At 33.8% G+C, this 22,200-nt stretch overlaps 1 protein-coding gene, 1 long non-coding RNA gene and 1 pseudogene across 2 annotated transcripts; 1 reads left to right on the top strand and 2 right to left on the bottom strand.

Moving 5' to 3' along the window:
* The first annotated feature begins 1,928 nt into the window (after positions 1-1,928).
* LOC114381606 lies at positions 1,929-3,394 on the top strand (annotated as a pseudogene).
* A 1,972-nt stretch (positions 3,395-5,366) lies between these two features.
* Positions 5,367-10,110, bottom strand: LOC114382496 (translation initiation factor eIF-2B subunit delta-like). Its single transcript, XM_028341965.1, has 7 exons — positions 9,518-10,110; positions 9,005-9,157; positions 8,391-8,740; positions 6,896-7,640; positions 6,691-6,787; positions 6,553-6,607; positions 5,367-5,865 (listed from the first exon to the last, which is right to left on the bottom strand). Exons 1-7 carry the CDS (start codon positions 10,032-10,034, stop codon positions 5,803-5,805), a joined length of 1,980 nt encoding a protein of 659 aa, XP_028197766.1. The 5' UTR covers positions 10,035-10,110; the 3' UTR covers positions 5,367-5,802.
* Positions 10,111-19,808: 9,698 nt separating this feature from the next.
* LOC114381969 lies at positions 19,809-20,444 on the bottom strand. Its single transcript, XR_003660124.1, has 2 exons — positions 20,343-20,444; positions 19,809-20,241 (listed from the first exon to the last, which is right to left on the bottom strand). It is a non-coding gene; the product is annotated as an uncharacterized LOC114381969 (long non-coding RNA).
* Between the last annotated feature and the right edge of the window lie 1,756 nt (positions 20,445-22,200).

The following is a 22,200-nucleotide window of genomic DNA, read 5'->3' as shown; positions in this document are numbered from 1 at the left end:
GGATGATTATTTGCAAAACAAGTTAAGTTTGATAGTCTTGTTTTGTTTTACGGGAAAATAATTTGATTAGGTTTCCCTCTTCATTTTAACCTTATAATTGAGATTCCTGCAAGGTTTGTATATTGGCGCCCTTTTTTTGCTTTTCAAAGTCAAAATTAATTGTCTGCATTTAGCACATGGCAAGATTAATGGGTTCATGTCCCTTTGTTGTTACCTTATATTTCTTCCTTAGATTAAAAGTTCATGCAATTATGTGTGTAGACACACTGAAATCCAACCTATATGATCCTAGCTATTCCAAGCCGGTCTGGTAGTAGCTTAAGTGGATTCTCAACCTGGTGGAATCCATGATTGATTGTTGTACATGGCCTCTTAATTAAGTCGCCAAGGAATGAATTTTTCTAACAATTTATTAAAATCATATCAGATACTACATTCTTCAGAAGTTATAATGAATGTTTTGTTAATTTTCTTTTTCCTCCGAGTAAGAAATTCACCCCAGAGACTTCTTGCACACAAATCGCATTTGCAAGCCTTTTAAGGTATCATATTTTTCACTTTCTGTGAACAACAATCACCAAGTGCCCCTTATTTCTGTGAACACAATCACAGAACAACATGCTTTATGTTTTATGTATGTATGAATTCTTAAGCACTTAATAGGGTGCATATACCATGTTTAGAAGTCTGATTGATGTTGGTTTAATTAACATTGGAACTAATAAGTTTTACTGAATTGTGTGTTTGATCCTAAGATTTGGAATTTGTAGGTTTCTCTAATGAGAACATAGGGATATCTTATTTTTGATCCTATGGAAATTTAATTCTCGGTATGTTTGTTATTCATGTTGTGAATCTACGAAGATATTGTACATATAAAGTTTATTATGGAGAATGTAAGTTTTTTTGCACAAATTGGACCTATGTCAATGATATGGACAATAATTAATGTTTCAAGGACATGTTGCATGTTGAATGTTTGCATGTGTTTGGTTGTAATTTGGTAAATTTTCAAAAGACTAGTGTAAAAATTTGATAGTCATTTGAATTTCTAAGATGGTTTAAGTAAGAAATGTCTTAGAAAGTGTCCTTTCCAAGATGGTTCTTAGCTAAGACCGTCTTAGAAAAGATACTTTCTAAAACGGTTGTTAAAAGGAAACCGTCTTAGAATATCCATTTTTTAAGACGGTTGTTTGCTAACAACCGTCTTAAAAAATATCCTTTCATATAGGAGTATTGTACACATATTGGTATCAGATATGGGCATGACACCAATACTTTGTTATTTTTGGAGTAATTGGGCTTCATATCGTTTAATTGTCAAGTTTCCAGTTTGTATGAAAATGTTCTAGGCACATTAAGTTCAAATAAGATTTGATATTTGTCTTTCTCCATTTATGAATCTTGTCCTAATCCAAATCATCAATATTAATTGATATTCATAGTAGGGTTTTTTCAACTTAGATGACAAAGCATGTCTGATAAGTTATCCCCTTTCACATCATATGTTTTTGTCTATAAAACATTCCTCTTCATTATAACACCTAAGCAAAATGGACTAAAACATTTATCTTATCGTTTGTTTTGATTACTTTTGGCACCTGAAGCCCTAGGACTAGTATAGCCTCCTCTAAGCCAAGAAGAAATGTTAAGGTTTTGGGGGTCTTTGTGACTGTAATTGTAGCCACATTAGCATTAGTTGCATTTGTTCGCAATTTTCTGCAATATAGGATTGATACAAAACTACAACCATGACCGCAATCAAAAACCTTGATTGTAAGAGACAACGAAGATGAGCTAACTAGTACCTACAAAATGCTCATAACAACTTTATATGAAAATATAATTTCCCAAGTCAAACCAACTTATTGTTTTGATTCAATACAATTTATTTCTATCCCTTGGATAAAGTTGTTAATAAGGATCCTATGGTGAATATCTCTGAGAATTTGGTCTTTAACCAAGTCAAAGGGTGCTGTGAGATCTATGTAGCCACTTTCACCTAGTGGGATAAGGCTTTTGTTGTTTGATTATTTGTTGGTGCTTCCATGCTAGAACTAACTTCTTACATCATTTCATTATGGCAATGTGTAGGGATGCTTGCATAATAGACACTATCTGGAACTAAAAACTTCAAAAAAGCAATTCATCTTGCGTTACAGTTTGTTGCTCTCATTTTGAGCTTGATTGGTGTTTGGGCTGCTCGGATGTTTCACATTGACAAGGGCATTGACAATTTCTACTGCCTGCATTCATGGCTAGGCCTTGCATGCCTTTTCCTATTCATCATCCAGGTATTTATCATTGTACGGTAGCCACGCTTGATTTTATTATAACTTGATCCAAACCCTATTTGGATAAACTTTTCTATATGTACTAATAGAGTAATATAAGAAAAGAAAGAAAAATAAAATAAGCTTCCCCCATAAGCTAAAATTAGGTTATACGCAAATTAAAATCTTCATTTTGGAGAAGCTAAATAATTTTTAGCTTATCCGAAAAGCTAATTTTAGTTTATTGAAGAATCTTAATTTATTATTGTTTCTTATTTTCTTCTCGTATTAGTAATTATAAAGAAACTTATCCAAACAGGGTCTCCAGAACTTGGATTCCATCATTTCATGCATCTAATTGTTAGCTACAATGTTAATTAGCAGGGTGCTGGCTTTGCAACATTTTGGTACCCCAGAGGGTAAAGAAATAGTAGAGCTGCCTTATTGCCATGGCATGTGTTCTTTGGTATCTATATCTATGCCTTGGCTATAGCCACAGTTGCTACTGGTATTCTAGAAAAAGCTACATTCTTTCAGGTCAACATCATATCACGCTATTACAATGAGGCAACCACCACTAATAAACACCAGAATAGGCTATATTATCTGTGCCTAGAGCACCTACTCGAGTAAAAGCTTCTACAACCGGTTGACCAAAATGAGGATCCCAAATTGCATGAGCTATAGGTCTTACATGTAAGGGATCTTGTACCCATGCCTCAAAATTCCCTTGCCAAGTTACATGAGATAGATTCCCGGAAGTCCACAGAAAAATTATTGCTAATTGACCAAAATGAGAAACAAAAATATTTTGATAAATACGTTTCTCACAGTAATATCATCATGACTTTCAAAGTTATGTGTCGTAACAATACCAAACCAAATACGACTAGTGGGTTTTGAGCTAAGCCTTGACTAAACTTTGAAAATCTTAATGCCATAATGATTCTCAAATCCTCCTAATTATTATCCTACTGCAATAATTCTTGCTAAGAAGAATGTGCATGTTGTGGCAATTCCACCTAGAAGGTTTGCTGATAGTCATTTTAGGTGGTTTTGTGATTCTTGGAATTGTTACTCATGTTTATGGTAAAGCTGATGTCACAAGGGGAAACGAGTAACCATAATATGTACTTATCTATATGATTCGAAATTGAGGAGCATTAACATTTGTATCATCTTTAATACAAGGTTACATGGATATATGAACAAACTCATTAATCGTGTATACAGGTTTAATTTTCTGTTTTATTTATTTACTGTGTATTTTCCTTCTATTAATGAATATTCATGTGCCGTGCATACCAAATGGGTTAAAGTTTGTTGGTTGGGCAGCATACATACGTGAGTTGTTATAAACTTTAGTATTTGTCTTCAATTGTTAAAGATAAAAAAAATAAAATTGTGTCATACATATTAATTGTCCAAATTGAGCCAACATTGAACGATTAGATGAGTCTATAATGTTATAAGATGGGTTCCTGGATAGATAAATGGCTTAATTATTAATTGGTCTCTTAATTATTTTAAATAGTTCAATTTAGTTTTAAAGTTTTTCAAAATGAATCAATTTAATTTCCAAAGTTTTTAAGAATTTAAGGACTAAATTGAATCATTTAAAATAATTTGACAATTAAATTGATTTATTTTAAAAAATTAGATCAAATTGAACATTTCAGAAATTTGAAAATTAAATTAAATCTTTTAAAAACTTAAATATCAAATTAAACTAAATAAAATAATTTAAGAATCAAATTGATAATCAAAGTCTAGATAAATGTGATCATGGAAGCGTTTGGTTAATATGGATAAAAAACAAATAAATAAATAATGACACTTTTTTTGTATGATTAAGAAAAAAGGTACAATTGACTTTAAAAAATCAAATTTCTATTTTTATTTTTAATTTAATTTCTCCTTACATTTTTTTCCATTAAAACAAACGTCTAGAGTGTGGCGGAAAATCACTTCCCAAACTGCTTGTCCAGTGAATATTTAGGATCAAAGAAATTGCAAGCTGCTAACTGATTTATTTTTTCTTTTACATCTTATTTTTACCTTTTCTCGCTCAAGTCAATGACTCTGATTTTTTTTAAAACCGTACTTATGCACGGATCCCGCTAGTTATGTATAAATTACCTATTCTTTTAATAATATTACAAGTTTAAAACTTATGAGAACATGTCATATCATTACAGCGACTATTTTTTTGAGGTCATGAAATAAGAGTTGTTTGGGGACACGGTATGAAAGTAGGACAGAATCTGCATGATTTGCAATTTAAAATAGAATTGTACGTGGTGACATCTAATGGTTGACACTCTTTAAACTCTGACTTTGTTTTAATATTATATCAATTTTCAAATTTTTTTCAATAAAAAATACATTATAATGAAACAGTGAAAATTAATTTGAGCATATATTTTTAATTATATTTAATAATTCAAAAATTATTTTTCCCCACTTAATAAGTAAACTCACCAAAATGAGAAAAAAAAGATAGGTCCAAAGTCTTCTATAGATTTTTATTAGGGAAAAACAAACACTTCCAAAGATGAAATCGTCTGCACTCATTTTAGATTGCATGCAATCGTGATTCATGATGAAATGTTCATGTAAATAATTAAGTCATTATTTTTCTGAATTAAGCCATATTTTTGTTCACATTACATTTTCATTGTCATTTTTTTCCTTGACAACGGGGAGGGTTAGAGAATAAGGTAGTGGTGAAATAAAGGTCATGCAATTGAATGAGTTAATAACATAATTAAGCAAAATATATTATTTTTATGAAATTATTTTAATCTGATGTCATTTTTATTTAATGACTAATATTAACACCTTTGGAGGCAAATCTAAAGTTTCATCACAAAACGTACAAAAAAAATATTTATTTTCAGAGCCACAAACTTACATCTGGTGTGGTGGTTCAATTTATGTCCACTGATCTGTTAGCTTCATCCAGAATTAAGAAACAAATTATTGGTTGAAAGTATACCATAATTGCAAGATTGCATCCTTCGCAAGCAAAAGAAAGGATGAAATGGCAACAAAACATCAAAGTATACCGTGTCCAATGTTTTCAAGCAACCATTTTCCTTGTTAACAAGTAGAGCAATCACACGCAACACAAATTTTCAGTGACAATACAACTTCAATCTATGTGATGATGGTTTTCGTAATTACAGTACAGTAAGCAGAGATGGGGCTAACTGCTAACTAACCACAACTAAAAACTTGCTAAACCAAAATTGTGACCGAATGATTATCCAAAAATTGAATAATAGTCTAAAATGAACCGTTACAGACGATGAAAATGCATGGCTAAATCTTCCTGGAGAGGCGGAAAAATGGCACTCTTCACTAGGACAGGTGAATACAGAAATGTCCAAAAATTTCAGAACAGGAAGGCTCATTACATTATTCTTCCAAGGTGGGAAAATAATACAGAAACAAGCAGGCCATTTGGCTGCTAAATAGGGATTTTGCATGCCCACAAAATTGAGATGGTACACATTTGCCTAATTTATTATATCCAGACCTGTTCTCTCCCATATTCTCTTACAATTACAGGCACACTTGTGGGGGGAACCTGACAAAGTAAAAATGTCAAACTAGTTTAGAGGATGGTTGTTTACTTCTATTCTTCTAATGTCCATCTTCCTTCTTTTCAATAGTTTGTTTTTGCTTATAATTTAATGAAAGAGGAAAATCATAAAAAAAAAGTACTTTGCATTAGTCATGAACTAACAATCCCAAAAGCTTACCCAGTTAAGTTAACAAACAGAAATGGTTTTATATTATATTATATCTCTAACACACTCCCTCGGACGAGCCTTCTGGGCTTAATGCATGGATAATGCACAAACCCATTTACCCCGTTCAATATTCAACTTTTTATTGTTATAGTAGGACGGACTCTAGATCACTTAGTCATTGAGGCTTTGACATAATGTCGTGAGCCAAAAATCCCAAAAACTTAGAGCTTTTAGGTAAACACATGAATGGTTTTTATATTATATTATTCTCTATCAGTAATTTTCTATTTCTTTGTTAAGATAACTCTCCTTTTATTTTATTCTTAGGAAACTCTAAGTGTAACTGGTATTTTATCCTCACTCACAATAATTCTCCTAAAAATAGTGAGACAAAATGTAAATTCAGTACATCTACCCAAAGACTAGTTCGGCACAACACAAACTAAATAAAATTCTGATGGGGCATTTTAGGCGTTTTAGCAGCAAAGATAAAAAATCCTCTATAAAATTTCAGTACTTACCATGCCATAATCTGTGACAATCATTGAAACATAATCTGAAGGTGTTGCATCATAACTGCCATCAAATTAAAGAGAAGTCCAATGTTAGAGTGAGGAAATGATAATTCGGTGTGGTGTCCTATCAATACGAATGCTTACACCAGATTTAAAAGTTGCAGATTTTCAATATTGGCCCAGCCATCCAAGTGTTTGACATCCTCTCTACCCAGTACATTTGAAATGACATCTGGATTGCCTGTAAGAACATCATAGAAACATCAGCCTTCTTAGAAACACAAAGCAAAAATCTAACCGTGAAGTGTAAATAGAATCCTCATCTTATACGACTGTTAAATATACATACCAAGCTCATTTGAGCATATTGAATCCAACTGTACCCGTTCATGAAATTTATAGGCCTCACAACATACTATGACAGGTACACGGAATGCATGAGCAACCATTGCAACACATGCAGTCCCCACTCTTGAATATACTGTTCCATTAGACAAAACTGCTGAAGCACCCAGAAAAACTCGAGTAACTTCGTGCATTATGTAGGAAACAGCATTTATATGAGTGTATGTACAGCTAAGACCGTTCTCCACAAGCCGGCGAAGTAAAAGTTGCCCTCTAAGCTTCGGACGAGAGTCAACTACCACAACACGAAACTGTCTTCCCAACTCATGTGCATGCAATAGTATCATTTCAACAGCAGATGAAGACCCAAAAGTTAGAAGAACATCACCATCTCTTATTTTGGTGACAGCATGCTTCACTATCACCTTGTTGGCAAGTATAATCTTTTCACTTATAAAGCACTCAATATCTGACTCGAGAGAAGCTTTTGCTTCTGATTCAGACAAGGTCAAAGGTAGCTTGGCTATCCGACTTTTGAGAAATCTAATTGCATTTCCCATGCTGATTGACAGAGGTCGACACTCAATAAGAAATGATACATAACTACCAATTTTTGCTGTCAAGTCTCTCACAAGAGTCTTCTCAGGTGGAACCTTGTAGTCTTTGATGGCCTCTTGAAATGCTTGAAGCATTGCAATGCAACGAGCATTGCCACCAGATATATCTCCAGTTAGATACTGCAAGCCCACCTGAAACACCATAAAACAAGATCATTAAGATTTGGGAAAAAATATTTCAAAAGGTCTAGGTCACAAAACATATTGACCTGACCCAGGTCCTAATCACTGATATTCATTAAAACACCATAAATTTTAATTCTGAATTGACTCACAACGGGGTATCCTTTCTTCAAATGTAGATGGCTAAATGCACACTTTACTTTCATTTGGATGCCATTCAGCATGACTTCCTATGTTGCAGATAGTATCACAGGCAAGAAGATGCAGTGCAATATAACAGTCAACGAAATTGATAATTGCATCAAGCAATTTGCACAGATTCTTTTCACTCAAAAAATTTAGAAAATCTGAGCTATACAAACTATACTGTTGCACAAATCAAGTAGTACTTAGTCTTTCTGTTGGTATTGACACCTAAGGAATGAAAATAGCACTACATTGTGCATACCATCTGAAATATAATCCATGAGGCCAAGATTGAGCCTCTTTCATTGAGTAAAAGATTTAAATCTGATCATATCAATGAACAATATGATGTCACCTATTGAAAAGAGTCTTTAGAGTTATCACTGCAAGTGAAATACCTTGATGCATACTATTTTGAGAAGGGCTCACAGTGCTGTTTGGCATTGCAATGCTCAGTGCAACACATACTACATTAAATATATTACTAAAACCCAAAAATAACTGTAGTATACAAATCAAGCAACATATATATAGAATTGTAACAAGATGAAATAACAGAAAAATATAAATTACCTTATAAACAAGAGGGTGCACTGGAGAAAGATGGAAAAACTTTGCCTCAAGATCTGGAAGCTGACTCCCACGTTCATATTGTGGTAAATGCCTGAACAACTCAACTCTGTTCCTAGCTTCAGTTTGTTTCACCACTGCACGACGTTTAGCTTTCTCCACTCGGCTCTTGTCGTCATACTGCAAGCGTGGTTGAGGAGCATCTTTCTTTCTATCCTTTTCTGGTGGAATCTCACCTCCCTTCTTTTCAGAGGCTGCAATTGCTGCATTATCAACTTTCTGTGCAGGCTTTACAGCTTTAGCTGGTTTTGGATTCGTTGAAGCCGCAGTTCCAGATGCCTTACTTCCTTCACCTAGTGACACGTTTTTATTAAATGTAACTGATTAGCATTAGCATTTTGAGTAGAGCAGAAAAGTGACCCATGATAGAACACCATAAATTCCCACTTTTAGGCATGTTAAGATCATTATAAAACAAAGTATTAGAGTCCATGAACATTTAACAGTCATTCTGACAAAGAATTAGGTATAAATGGGCATAAAGGAACAAAATGGGCATATAAGAACTTTTAATCAGACAGCTTAAATGCAGAGTCACAGGACAAACAACTACACACCTTTTTCAGCAGCCTTTGCAGCCCGTTGAGCTTCTTGGAGTGCACGTCTTTCAGCTTTTGAGGTTTTCGGTTTTGGCTTCTGCTGCTTTGAACTATTAGGTTGGTCCTTCACTTCCACTGCTGACCCTCCTGTTTTGTTTCCTTTTTCTTTTTCTAATGGGAATTAAGGAAGAAGATTAAAAAGAAAAGGGTAACAAAATCAAACCAAAAGGAAAATAAAAACCAGACCATAAAAGACAATACAAGTTGATAGGAAGCACATCAAGCCAATTCAAAACTTTTAATCATACATTCAAATTTGCAAAAACCAATTTTACGAAATCTATTGCATTCAAAATCAAAATTTTGCAAATGTTCACCCAAGCACTCCCTAAATCTTTTAAACCACAGTTCCCACTTGCACACTAAATAAACTTGATAAAAATCAAATTCAACGCATATTCTCCACCATTTCTCGTCCAAAAAAAAATCACTTCAAATTCAAACCTAGCTAGCCATTGATAAGAACCTTACCAGGTATCCCGAGCGAATCATTCACCACGGAAACCGTAGTCAACTCGCTCGCCGGCACAAGGCTCGCCGCCTTCATCGCGGTCAAGTCGAATCCTCCGCGGGGAAACGACGACGCCGCCAACTTTCCGCCGGCGCCGTTCCCCTTGAAGTACCCACCGTCGCTGGCGCCGCCGGTGGCAATCCTGCTGGAGTACGAAGAAGACGGCATCGCAGGAGAGAGTGGGGCGGGGAAGAAGTCCGCGGAGTCGAAGGAGTTTCCGCTTCCGGCAGCGGCGACGGCGGAGGCGGAGGAGAGGGGAGAGGCGGCAGGGCGGGGGTCATGGAGGAGGAGGTTGTCGGAGAGGTGGCGCGGGGGCGGGATCATGACGGGGGAGAGGGAGTTGGAGATTGGGGGAGAGGAGTGGGTCGGGTCGAGAGGACCCGACTGGGAGCGCTCGGGCGGGGCGAAGAACCCAACTTGCCGGATCTTCGGGACGGGGTCGATCACGGCGCGTGGGGCACGGCGAGAGGGATCCATGATGACCGAAGAAGGGAACAAACAAGAAGAATAAGAAGAATAGGGTTTATGTGTGTGTGACAGTGAGTGTGTTTGTTGTTTGGATGGAAGGAAAAAATTAGGAGATTTTTTTTTTTTTTAAGAAAATTAGATGGTAGAATTGAAAGGGAAGGTTTGCATTTGAAATAATTAAGAATGTTATTAAAGGATAGATAGATTTATTGAAAGGATAATTTAAGTTGTTCTTTCATAAACTAGTTTTAATAAAATTATACTTTAAAATTTATGATGTAAATTTTGATGGAAAATGAAAATGTTGTTCCAGTGATCTAACCCAAAAAAATTATCTTGTGTTACAATCAATTTATTTATGATGTTTTTTGTTATAATTATTATTAACATGTAAGATTATTAAGTTTTATAATACTTAGTATTTTTTTTGCATAAGAATAATTAGTATTTTATTCTATAAATTATTTTAGGCATAATAAATGTTAGTGTTGTAAAAAAAATTATCCGTGAGAATAAAAAATAAGTATAAAGTAAAATATCAACCATCAAATTAAAATGGAGTTAAAGAGTGTGTTAATCAAACATAATTTTTCACAAATAAAAACTTTTACCGTGGATTTAAGAAAACATATAAAATAGTATTGTCGACTTATTAAAAAAATAAGTTTTTATGAAAAATAAGGTTTGATCATCTAATAATTGTGTGAAGATATAAAAAGAATACTTAATAAAATTACTAAGAGAGATGTAGAAATATTTGATTTATATTAGTTCATTCAAATAGAGTTACATCTTGTCGTTCTCCTCTTTTACACATTCTACTAATGATTACAAATAAGTATTTTATTCTGTCACTCCTAACTATACAAGTATTTTCTTTGTCACTCCTAACTATACAAATATTTTCTTTGTCACTCCTGACACATCCTTAGACTCTCCCTAAATCTAAGATCACCCGAGTATTGTTTACTAAGTCACTCTTATTTTCAGAAACAAAAATTTGAATGAATACAATGATCCCACAACACTCAAGGTGAATAAACAGTTAAACTCAAATACAAATAAATTTGTTTGGCAAAGGATAAAGAAGTTTAAGTGTTGAGTATATCGTCCACTAAATTTGGAGAATCTTGTTTTAGAGAACTTATACTCGTTTTTTCACTTGATTATATTTTTCAACTCTTGTTTCTAGAGCAAGAGATGCCTTTTATAGACTTTAGTGAAGTATTCACCACAAGATCAATGTTGAACCTTGATATGACCATTGTCTCACAGCTGAAGGCGAAAATACATGACATGCTCTGAATGGCAAGGGTAAGAGCAAAGGTACAAATAATTGCATGTGTTCATCTTTTGTGACAAAATCGACCTTTGAGGAATATTCAACAAATAAAGAGAGGTAAAACTAAAATTTGAAAATTGAGATTGTCTTTGTGGCTAACATAGTCCTTTTTTACCTTGTTGGACACTTGTGAGGATATAAGATAAGTGTATAAGAGATTTTAAGTCCAGTGGACGTAAGTAAGAACAACTTAATGTGTTTTCCAATAAATGGATGCGGTTGATATAACAACACGTTGGACACTCAATATATCTTAACAAAATTGTTTTCCACTTAAGAGTAGACATATACTTACTAGAGTTGTAGATGTTTATATAATAATAAGTAAGCGCTTTTAGGAAGTAGGTCCTATGCATTTAACAATAACTCATTTGTTTATCAACAATTTATACTTTTGTAAACATAAAAAATCCAAGATATGATAAGTTGTAAAGTGGTTAGTGGATCGTCTAAACCTAACATAAAGGAGTTTACAACAATTAGCATGCCCTACTCAACCAACTAGATCTCCTTAGTAATATTGTAGATTGAAAAAAAAATTAGTAAAGAAGACTATATCATATTTCGCACTTTTCATATAATAACAAAAATAATATGTATTTACTTAATATAATTAAAATTTAACTATTTTTTTAATATATATATATATATATATAGAAAGAGAGAGAGATTATAGACTAAATTATAAGTTTGGTACTTCTAGTTGAAAAAGATGATGAAACTCAAACCAAAAGAGAGGTGAATTGGTTTTGAAATCAAGCCTAAGAGACACTTATCCTTAACCCAAACTAGAAAACCTTATTCTAGCATGCTTTCAGAAATTTATGCAAGAACATGCTTGATTGAATGGATCTTTCCTTGACCTCACAAAGATGTTAGCAACTCACTTTAACCATGAATGCTTCAGAAACGAAGACTAGAGTGAGTGAGTTGCAAAAGCTCATTCTAAAACACTTATTCGAATCATGTCAAAGTGAAAACACATGGTGACTATTTATAAAAAAAAACAATTATAACTGCTTGTAATCGATTAGATTGCCAAGGTAATCGATTATCTCGAAGAAGTAATCAATTAGATTCCCATTTTAATCGATTAAAGTGTTTTTCCCAAAATCTAGAAAGCTTTCAAGAATAATATAATCAATTAGATTCTTGATTTAATCGATTAAAGTGTTCTTGATCACTCCTAGGAATACTTTCAAGAACATAGTAATCGATTACGATAACCTGATAATGGATTAAAATAGAGACTCATGAAAACCAGACATGGTCTCAACTAAACTATGTAATCGATTATGGATAATTGGTAATCAATTAAACTAGAACAAGGATCTCTCTTCAAGCTTCTCAAAAGACTTGCATAATCGATTAGAGATAGTCTAATAATTGATTAAAACATAGTTTTTTCGCTGAAGAAGTTTCTAACTTTAGAAACAATCTTTCTATCTCTACATGATGATGCATGATGTACATATAAATAGATTAAGACTAAGATGCAACAATTAATACAAATGTCACTCAAGGAGTTGGACATGTAAAAAGACAAAACTCTTTAAACTTCAAAGTTTAGTCTTCATGTTGCTCCCCCTTATCTCTAACACTAGTTTCTCAAATTCATGATTTTGGTTCTTCTTGTTTTTAATCATAACATTTGATCTCCTTAATTTTACAAATTGGTGATTTTGGTTCATTTATTAGATTATTAAATGATAATTGTAATTAGTAGAAATATTAAGTTAATTATAAATTAATTAAAAAAAATATTATTCATTAAAAAGACTTTAATAAAAAATTATGAATCCTAATTTTCCTCAACCTTTCTTCCCCAACCAAATCGACAAAAAATCATAAGCAACAATACAATTACAAAATACAATCAAAAGCAAAATATAATTAGAAACCTAATAATTTCAACAACACATTCAATACTAGGTTCAAACCAAAAAAATCTAAAACAAAATGTTGAAAAAAAAAGAAAAACAAAACAGAGATTTGGAGCCTTGAACACAGTGTGGAAGTAGTGATGTCAATGGCTCCTAAAAGTTTGGGCGTGCAACGATGGACAAATTTGGTGAGAGGTCACGACGATTTTGCATGGTGGCTGCAATCTAGGAATCAACCTCAGATCCAACAATGTATTTTGTTATTAAAAAACACCTTTAAGAATTCTCAATCAAATGCCTAAACATCATAATCATTGACCCCCCCTCCCCTGCAAATTGATGGATCGCCTCCACAATCAGGTTTTCATGCCAGAGAGAGTGACCCACTTGCAAATTTACCTTGAAAAAGTCATTGTTGGGGTTCCTAGGAAAATGGTGATGAACAAACCCAAAGTCTTCGATTTGGAAAAATTCAAACAATTGGGTTTGCAATTCACGATGCTTGTGAAATCATACAACACTAGCTCTCACGAGCTATGCTTGGTCTTCGACCTCGAAGGGCCTAATGTGTTGAATGTTCCCATGGTGTTGTGAGAGTTTTTGAATTATGGTGGGGTCATGCTACATCGTCGACATCCACTCCATCTTCCAACACTCCAATGCCTCGAGAACATCATAGGCACTAATAACATGGTACAAAATGCAAAGGTAAGTTTATTGTAAAAGATTAGCGAATATCATATGACAAAGATTAGAAAGAAAACAATAACAGATAATCACAATCATTCTCAATAATCTATTAGTTCAACATACACTTAACAAATTAGTCATCAACTTTTCAATAATTCAAATCAATTATGTTCAGAATGATGTATGCACCTGACTCAACTCTAAAATGCAATGTGATACCATTCGAAAGAAAATAGCCTAAGCATGTCCTCATGACACTTTCACTTAGGAGAACTTGAGAACAACTGTCAAGGTCACCCATTCATGCACAAGCCACTCCCCCTCCCCCACGTTGATCAGCATGAGTCTCAAGGAAGTTCCAAACCGAGTGAAATACCCCCAAGTACCAGGATTTTTCCTCATGAAGAACCATAGGTACTTACTGATAAGTTTATACTATTTCCACACAATTATCCAGTATGAAACATTGGCTCCAACAAATACACTAACCTTGGATAGTTAAAAATTATAAACAATCTTCTTCCCTCTCTAGGGATATTTAGACAAGGTCACTACACTCCAATGTACATACACAACATACATTCATCTCAATGACATCATCAACATCATCTCATCTCAATGTCATCAGCATCACAAGTAATCACATTCCACATATATACATATAAACTCATGCTTGGGATTCACATTCCCCAGGTCTTCAAACAACATAAATCACATATAATAATAATTTATAATATAATGAGATTGATATTTTAGGAAAAATTCTAAATTAAAGAGAAGAACTATAGTATACAAGCAAACTTTTAAGCCAATTTAAAATTTAATAAAATAAGTAATAAAGAGGACATATATAAAATTTTGGGCAGAGTCTCCTCTGTAATTAAGAATTTTCTTAAAAATTTCAATCAATACAACAACAACATCATTCACAATTATATTCATCAATAACAAATATATCACATCCTATCAGTTTAAAACATAGTTTTTCCTTGAAAATCAACATACAACCCCATAATTGGGTCACCAAACCCCAATTATGGCATCAAAAGCTATAAACTCCCCTCATCTATCTATATCTTCCTGTTAGCTCCTCGTGGAGTTGTTTTGAGATCTCTTAGGTTCACGTCCGTTGGTCCAAACACAGAGCTCTATTTACCAAATCAAAGAAAATTTAGTATAGATTTTAAAGACAGGGTCAATTTTAATATTCAAGTTCAAAAAACCATTCAATTTTAAAAAGGGCTAAAATGGTGTTGTTTTTTTTTTTTGGGGGGGGGGGGTCCACATCAAAGAAACGTTATTTTGAAATTCCGATCACACCAATGTGATCGAGGTTCAACAAATGTCACAAAAATGAAATCAATTTTATAAAAATGCAACTTTTATGTCTCATTTTTAAGGGGTTTTCAAAGGAAACGTAAAAAATCCAATAATGGTAACCAAATCACAAGAGATACAAGGATAGACTCAACCTAACTAGGAGAAAGCATAGTAATTGTGGTTACCTCGAAGAAACTGCGAAGGGAGGGTCGAGGGCTCTGTTCTCTACCAAATCTCTGAGTTGGGTTTTGAAGGTTTCACTTCAACCAAAGGGTTCCACTCTGTGCGGTGGTCTGGTGGCAAGTGGTGGCGGTTGGTGGCCATGGGTGGAAGAGAAGGTGGGTTTAGGGTTTGGGTGAGGGTTTAGGGATAAGAGGGGTAGAAAATCACATTTTTCTCAGTGTTGGGCGTATTTATAACCTACAAGACTCGCTTAGCGAGCTAGTGTCACTAAGCAAAATTTAACTTAAACTCGCAGAAGGTTGCTGCTAAGTGAGACATTCACACTAAGCACAATTTCTCCTCTATTTCGAATTGCACTTAGCGAGCTGGTGTCACTAAGCAAATTATTTCATCTGAATGAAATTGCGCTTAGCGAGCTGGTGTCGCTAAGCGAGTCGTTTAGGAAATCTTCAAGGTGCTCCAATTCAGTTACATGTGGCTTCCTCCTTCCTTGCCTTAGATGAGTAGTCCATCCTTGATTCTCTTGGCCATCTCTTCTTGTAGAAGCTTGGCTTTGGACCTTGTCATTGGACCCTTCAACTCATGAAATGCTTCTAGGTCCTTACGCTTTTTGGATAGCCCTCTATCACTAACATCCACACCAAGCAGTTGCACAAGAATAATTCACACAACACTTCAACTTAATCCAAATTAATCAAGTAATTAAATAATACAAGAAATACATCAAACACATATTTTCATTTATCTAAATTTCAGGGCGTTACACAACTGACACCACTAGCTAAGCTAACACATAAAAAATTGTATCCTAAGTAGGTTGATAAGGTGAAGCTTTTTCCAATGGGTTTTACAACCTTCTCTAATGAAGATGGAAAATATACACTGGAACATATAAGTTGATTCACTTTTCAATGTGGAGAGGGAAACCAAAATGAGTACCATAGGCTTCAGTTGTTCCTCGTTGCCTTTAAAAGACATTACTTTCAAGATGACCTTAATAAACTCATGTTTATGTGCAAGGAAGTATACCATATATATCTCGAATAGTCATCCATGTGCAATAGTTGTAATAGTTTAGAAGTGGAAACATCATTTTTAGAATTAAAAGAGGTTTTGATTTGTTTTTCTTGTTGGCATGCTTCACAAAGAGAATGAGTTTTCTAACAAATCTTAGGTAATACTTTTAGTAAATACTTTTTAGATGGTTTTGAAATGTATTTCAAATTGACATGCCTAAGTTTTTTAATGCCAAAATCATCTCTCATCTTCTTTGGACAACAAACACATTACTTTCTATTTACTAAGGCCTATCAGATCAATCTCACATTGATTGTTATGTCGTTTGACAATAAAGGACGTTCATCTTCTGTCTTAACTGTACACTGATCTTTGTTGAATGACATAATATAATCGCTGTCGCAAAATTGACTTATGCCCAAAAGATTATATTTCAAACCTTTAACATATAAGATGTTGTCTATGAAGGCTGGAGGCCTTGGCTCCCCATTTGGGGTCCTATTATCTCATTTGTGTCCATCTCGAATGTATGGTAACAATTATTAATAATGCCTAAGGATACCCTCTAACCATTAATTATAAAGACACTACTAAAAAAAAGGTCTTCTACATCGGTTCTAATGGCCTTTCTACATCGGTTATGACGCGTGGTGGTAACACAGTGTCGTTGAATACCAACATCGGTTGGAGGACTGTCTTTGAAGGCCGACCTTTCTACATCGGTTGTGTAGCTCAACCGATGTAGAATGTGAGCTTTCTACATCGGTTCTAAGGTTGAAACCGATGTTGAATGGTAGGGTTTCTACATCGGTTATCAGTCAACCGATGTAGAATGAGTAATAATGGCAAGATTTCTAAATAATTTACATTTACATACACCTATTAAGAAAAAAGTTTAATTTACATTTTAAATAACAATCATAAATTTTAAAATAAATCATAAGAAAGTAAAAGTAAATAATTAATTTTAAATTTTAAATTGATAATTCATTATGTCTTATTTTATTAGTTTTCTTCATTTCTATTTAATAAATATACAAAAAATAATTATTATAATTATAATAAATTATTATTTTAAAAATTGATAATCTTTCATTAATGTTGGATCAATTAAAATTGTATCAAATCAAAGATTGTTATTAAATTGATAATCTTTAAAAATTATTATTTTAATTGATAATCTTTAAAAATTATTATTTTAATTTTTGATCAATGGCTAAATACGATTAAATCAAATCAAAGATTGTTATTAAATTGAAATTTCAATCAACAGTTATAAAAGTTTCAAATCTCCCTTATTTATACATAGATGTAGATATAGATTTTGATCTAGTTTCGGTTGTAGTAATATGGGTAACCATTGTAAAATAAGATACCACCATGGCTCGGGAGCTGTCTCAAATATGTAGAGTTGCTTCTACCAAATTGTTCTTGTTTGAGACACGGCTAGCTATCATGAATGCACAATCGAGATTTAATTTTAGATAGGAACTAGTAATAGTATTTTTAGTGTACGTATGTTGGGATTCTCTGCTTGGTTAATTGTTAATCATCTAAAATAAATTCTACTATATACTAAATTGAGACTGAGAATAGTCAATGCTAAGAAGACAACCAAATTAAGAGACGAAAGAAAAGGTTGATTAAGTGCTTAGATGTCTTACTTGAACAAGCAATCGAGAAGAGAGTGATGCTATGCTAACCTTGTAGTTAGTTTCAAGGCGGTGCATGACATAGAATCCAAGGATGCCTCCAAAGATTGTACCAGCCATGATCCGAATGTAGCCCCATTTCTGAGAAGCAGTTCTCATCATCGTTGTTTCACTCTTGATTAGTTCATAGAACGGTTTCAGGATCTGCGTTAAATGCTATCATGGGCTTACTGATTTGTGAGAATTATACTTAATGTATTCTAAAAAAACATGGAAAGGCCTGTAATGATGTTTATAAAGAGATGAAGGACTTGATTGAATTGTAGAGTTTCAAATTGGGACCAAGTATTGATGATGTAGATGTAAATTTGTGATACTACATGGCATTCTTAATCAAAATTTTATTCTGTCATACAAATGTGTTAATTATTTAAAAATGGGTATGTGAAGTTGTGAAACAATGTATAGAATATTTGTAACCCTTGACAGCAGGGACGCTCAGTTGGAGATGTTGATGCCCATAGGGCAAACCCAAAGGTAAAACAAGAGGAAAGAAATCCCAAAGAGAAAAGAAATCAAGAGCAAAGAAATCCCAAAGAGGAAATTCACCTAGAATGTTATCCTTTAATTATAGTGCCTATATTATTTGGTTAGGAAGGAAACCAAGAGCAAAGAAATCCCAAAGAGGAAATTCACCTGTGCCACACTCTTGCCTGTTGCAATTGCAATGTCTTTTAGGACTGGACTATCTATCACAGCAAGAGAACCCCATGAAGCACCATTAGCTCCCAAAGGGGACCATGCACTCACATGAATTCCTTTCTCTTGGCAGAATTTTCTCAGATTTCCTTGTTGCCATGCTACGTTCATTTCAACCTGTAAGCAATAACAAGTTATTGGATGAATGAGAATGACAAATATCTACATCATATATATTCCCTAAGGAATTTTGTATTAAGACCAAGAATTTGTAATTTCATACATGCACATGTAAACAAGTATTGTTGTCATCCTTACAAGGATTCAGAGATAATGGAGCATCAAAGAAAAAACCAGTGAATTTGTATACATTAGAAAAAAGGATAGATGTGACTATAACTCATAGTTTAAACTAAAAGTACTACAAAATTTAACATTGAATATGATGCGCATCAAAATTACTCATCTCTCCCCAACAATTATTCATCACTGTGCAATCTTCTATTGAATATATAAACAATTTCATTTGCGTAAGTATTGAAGGTTATGTATTAAAATTAAATTATCAAACAAAAGAGAAAATTAATTCCAAAGAATAAAAGTAAACATAAATAGTTGTACAATGATTACTAATATGTTCAATGATTGCTACCCTAACCTTGGACAGTGTAGGCTTGAAACCTCCATTAGTTTCTGCAAATTAGAAAGTCTCTCAGAAGACCAAGCATCATTATGTTGTACCCAACAAAGCCAAACACATCAAAGCAGAGACAGCAGAAAAAAGGCCCCTCTAGGGAAATTAGGATACCTTCTTTTTATAGTTTCACTATTACCTTTGATACATTTTAAGTAACACACGGTTTAGAGTATTTCATATTTCAACTTGTAGGTAAAATTCATGGAAGGAAGGTGCAATATACCAACCAAATCACTAAAAAATTAATTGAGCTAGTTCCAAACCAAGCTTGAAAATTTTGGACTATTCCATCATAAAAGAGACACCAAGAAACATCATGCATTAAAGGTATGAAGACAAAAGGGAGATGCATTGTTCCAAATGACTACAAAATAATGGAGCTAGTTCCAAAACAAAGAGGAAAATTAGATGACTCCATCATCAAACAGAGAGACTAAGAATAATGCAGCTATGTACTGAATTGAGAATTAGGTAAGAAGTTACACATCTATATTGTTTTTTGGTGTATAAAGCTATTAGATATATGATAATCACGGGATCCATTCTTTTTGGTGAAATACTTCAACGAGTTTCACCAACCCACTAATTAATAACTAGATCTACAGCAAAAATTTATGAACAATGAAAATTGAGGAGGAGCTTGTGTTGTGAGAGAGATTGTATACATTATTAAATTAACTAGCATCTGTAAGCTCTTGTGATCTTCAGCCTCTTCACACTGTTCAAGAACATCCTGTATTAATTATCAAATACAAAAGGGTTAAAAAAATACACTGAAAAATGGAGCTAATAGGATTTAAGAGTTCAATTTTGAGACATATATGTATCACTTACTCCCACGACACATCTCCAACCATCATCCAGTCCCCTTCTTGATCCTCATAAGTTAGCACGTGAAAATTCCTAGAATTGCTTAAACAATTACCTTCCTAAGTTGTATTCAACTTTCATGGAGGCATATTTTCATAATAAGTTTCAATATTTAGCTTGCAAAAATAAGAAAAAACAGATCATATAGCTGGCAAATGATGGTGAAGGAGTGGGACTTACAGAGCTCGAATCCATCGAGGAGGAACATCAAGGGAAGTAATGACAACCCATCTCACCATAGTAACATATTTCCTTTTTAATTTTTCAGAAGCAAAATTGCAGTCAACAGGCTTCATAAAAATAGAACCAAATAGGAAAGTCACACCACCGTTCAAACATGAATTTAAGAGACAAAAATCGTAAATCTATTCTGTCCATAAATAAAATATTCATTTTGCCAAAAAAGAAAAAACATTGAAGGAATATAAATTAAAAAAAATCCATCAATCTCACAGAACACAACAAATCCAACGAAAAACTCATCCACAACATAAACAAAAAACAATAAACAAAAAATCCCTAAACAAACCTAAACCGAAGATCCCCGTAACCGAACGTGAAACAACTCGATCCGAATACACAAAACAAAATTAACGAACGCAAAGGCTTTGGCGCACACGAAAAACACACAAAACAAACGCCAGTCACATCGGAGAAAAAAACATAAAATAAAAAGGAAGAATCAGAGGGAAAAATAAAATCTATAGTTAGAAAAGGAAGAGAGATGCGGAAGCGGCGTTTAGAAGGAAGAGAGAGAGAGAAAAATAAAATCTTTTACTAACACTTACGCTGCTTCGCTGGAAGTTGTTGTCTTCAATCAACAAACTGAAGCTGGAGCGGTAAAGGCTATTGACGAAGGCGCATTTGGGTGCAGCGGCGGTGGAGAAGGTGCCGAAAATTGTGGAGATGGCAAAATGAAAAGTCACGAGAGAATGGAAGAGTGAACAGCTAGAAAAATATTGTATTGATTTAGGGTTGCCAGTTAGCCCAATTAAAATGTGCCACGTCAGCAACAGAAAGTGGGTTTCAAAGACGGTCTTAAAAAAACGATGTTGTAAAATATTTTTAAAGTCGTTTGTGAGAAAACCGCCTTAAAAAAGTAACAACTATTTACAAAAATGCCACCGCTTAACTTACTACATCGGTCTTCGTACGACCGTCGTCGAATCAGTGTCGTAAAAAGACTTTTTTCTAGTAGTGAGACCATGCCACAAAAAAGGTTTTCATATACATTTATTTCTAAGGTATGAAAATTGGGAATGTTACATATTTAATCCAAAACCTTAAGGTTTTTGTGTGTCCTTCTCACTTATATATGTTGTTCAACTTATGCATTCCTATCACTACTACAAAAAGATGAATTTACATCATTGGATCTAAATCCATTGTTAAATAACTTATGTAGAAAAAAATGCGGCTTAAAATAAATGAAGTTGAAATGGCGAGTGCGGGGAAGCACGAGACACCGTGAGGTGGAGGGAATCATCGAAATCAAAGGTAGAATGTCGTTGAGCTTTGCCACTTCACTAAACTGACTACCCTTTGATGGTGGATTTCACTGGACAATCAATAGCATATGGCACTAGATAAAGGCTATGTCGTTGATCCCTATGCAACCTATATAAACATACCTTGATATGAAGGGTGTGTTTAACACACTAGATAGAGCCTTTATTAATTGATGCATTGGCCGATAAACATATCTTGATGTGAAGGTTGTGTTTATATTTTTGGTAATGAGTTAAATTGGGGAAAGAAGGGAAGAGGAGAATGTGTTACTGTGTTCTTCTGGCAGGGTAGGTTGGAAAAAAATGACAATGGA

Source organism: Glycine soja, chromosome 13 (genome assembly GCF_004193775.1).
Source record: "Glycine soja cultivar W05 chromosome 13, ASM419377v2, whole genome shotgun sequence".
NCBI classification, from domain to species: Eukaryota; Viridiplantae; Streptophyta; class Magnoliopsida; order Fabales; family Fabaceae; genus Glycine; species Glycine soja.
This window is presented reverse-complemented; position numbering and strand designations above follow the sequence as displayed.

What these genes read in the sequence shown, in the direction of transcription:
- LOC114382496 (XM_028341965.1), bottom strand. Translation starts at nt 10,034, where the DNA reads ATGGATCCCTCTCGCCGTGCCCCACGCGCCGTGATCGACCCCGTCCCG. An exon ending in TGCAAAGGCTGCTGAAAAAG is followed by an intron (nt 8,741 to 9,004) that starts GTGTGTAGTTGT and finishes ACGTGTCACTAG; the next exon opens with GTGAAGGAAGTAAGGCATCT. An exon ending in CTGCAACTTTTAAATCTGGT is followed by an intron (nt 6,608 to 6,690) that starts GTAAGCATTCGT and finishes ATTTGATGGCAG; the next exon opens with TTATGATGCAACACCTTCAG.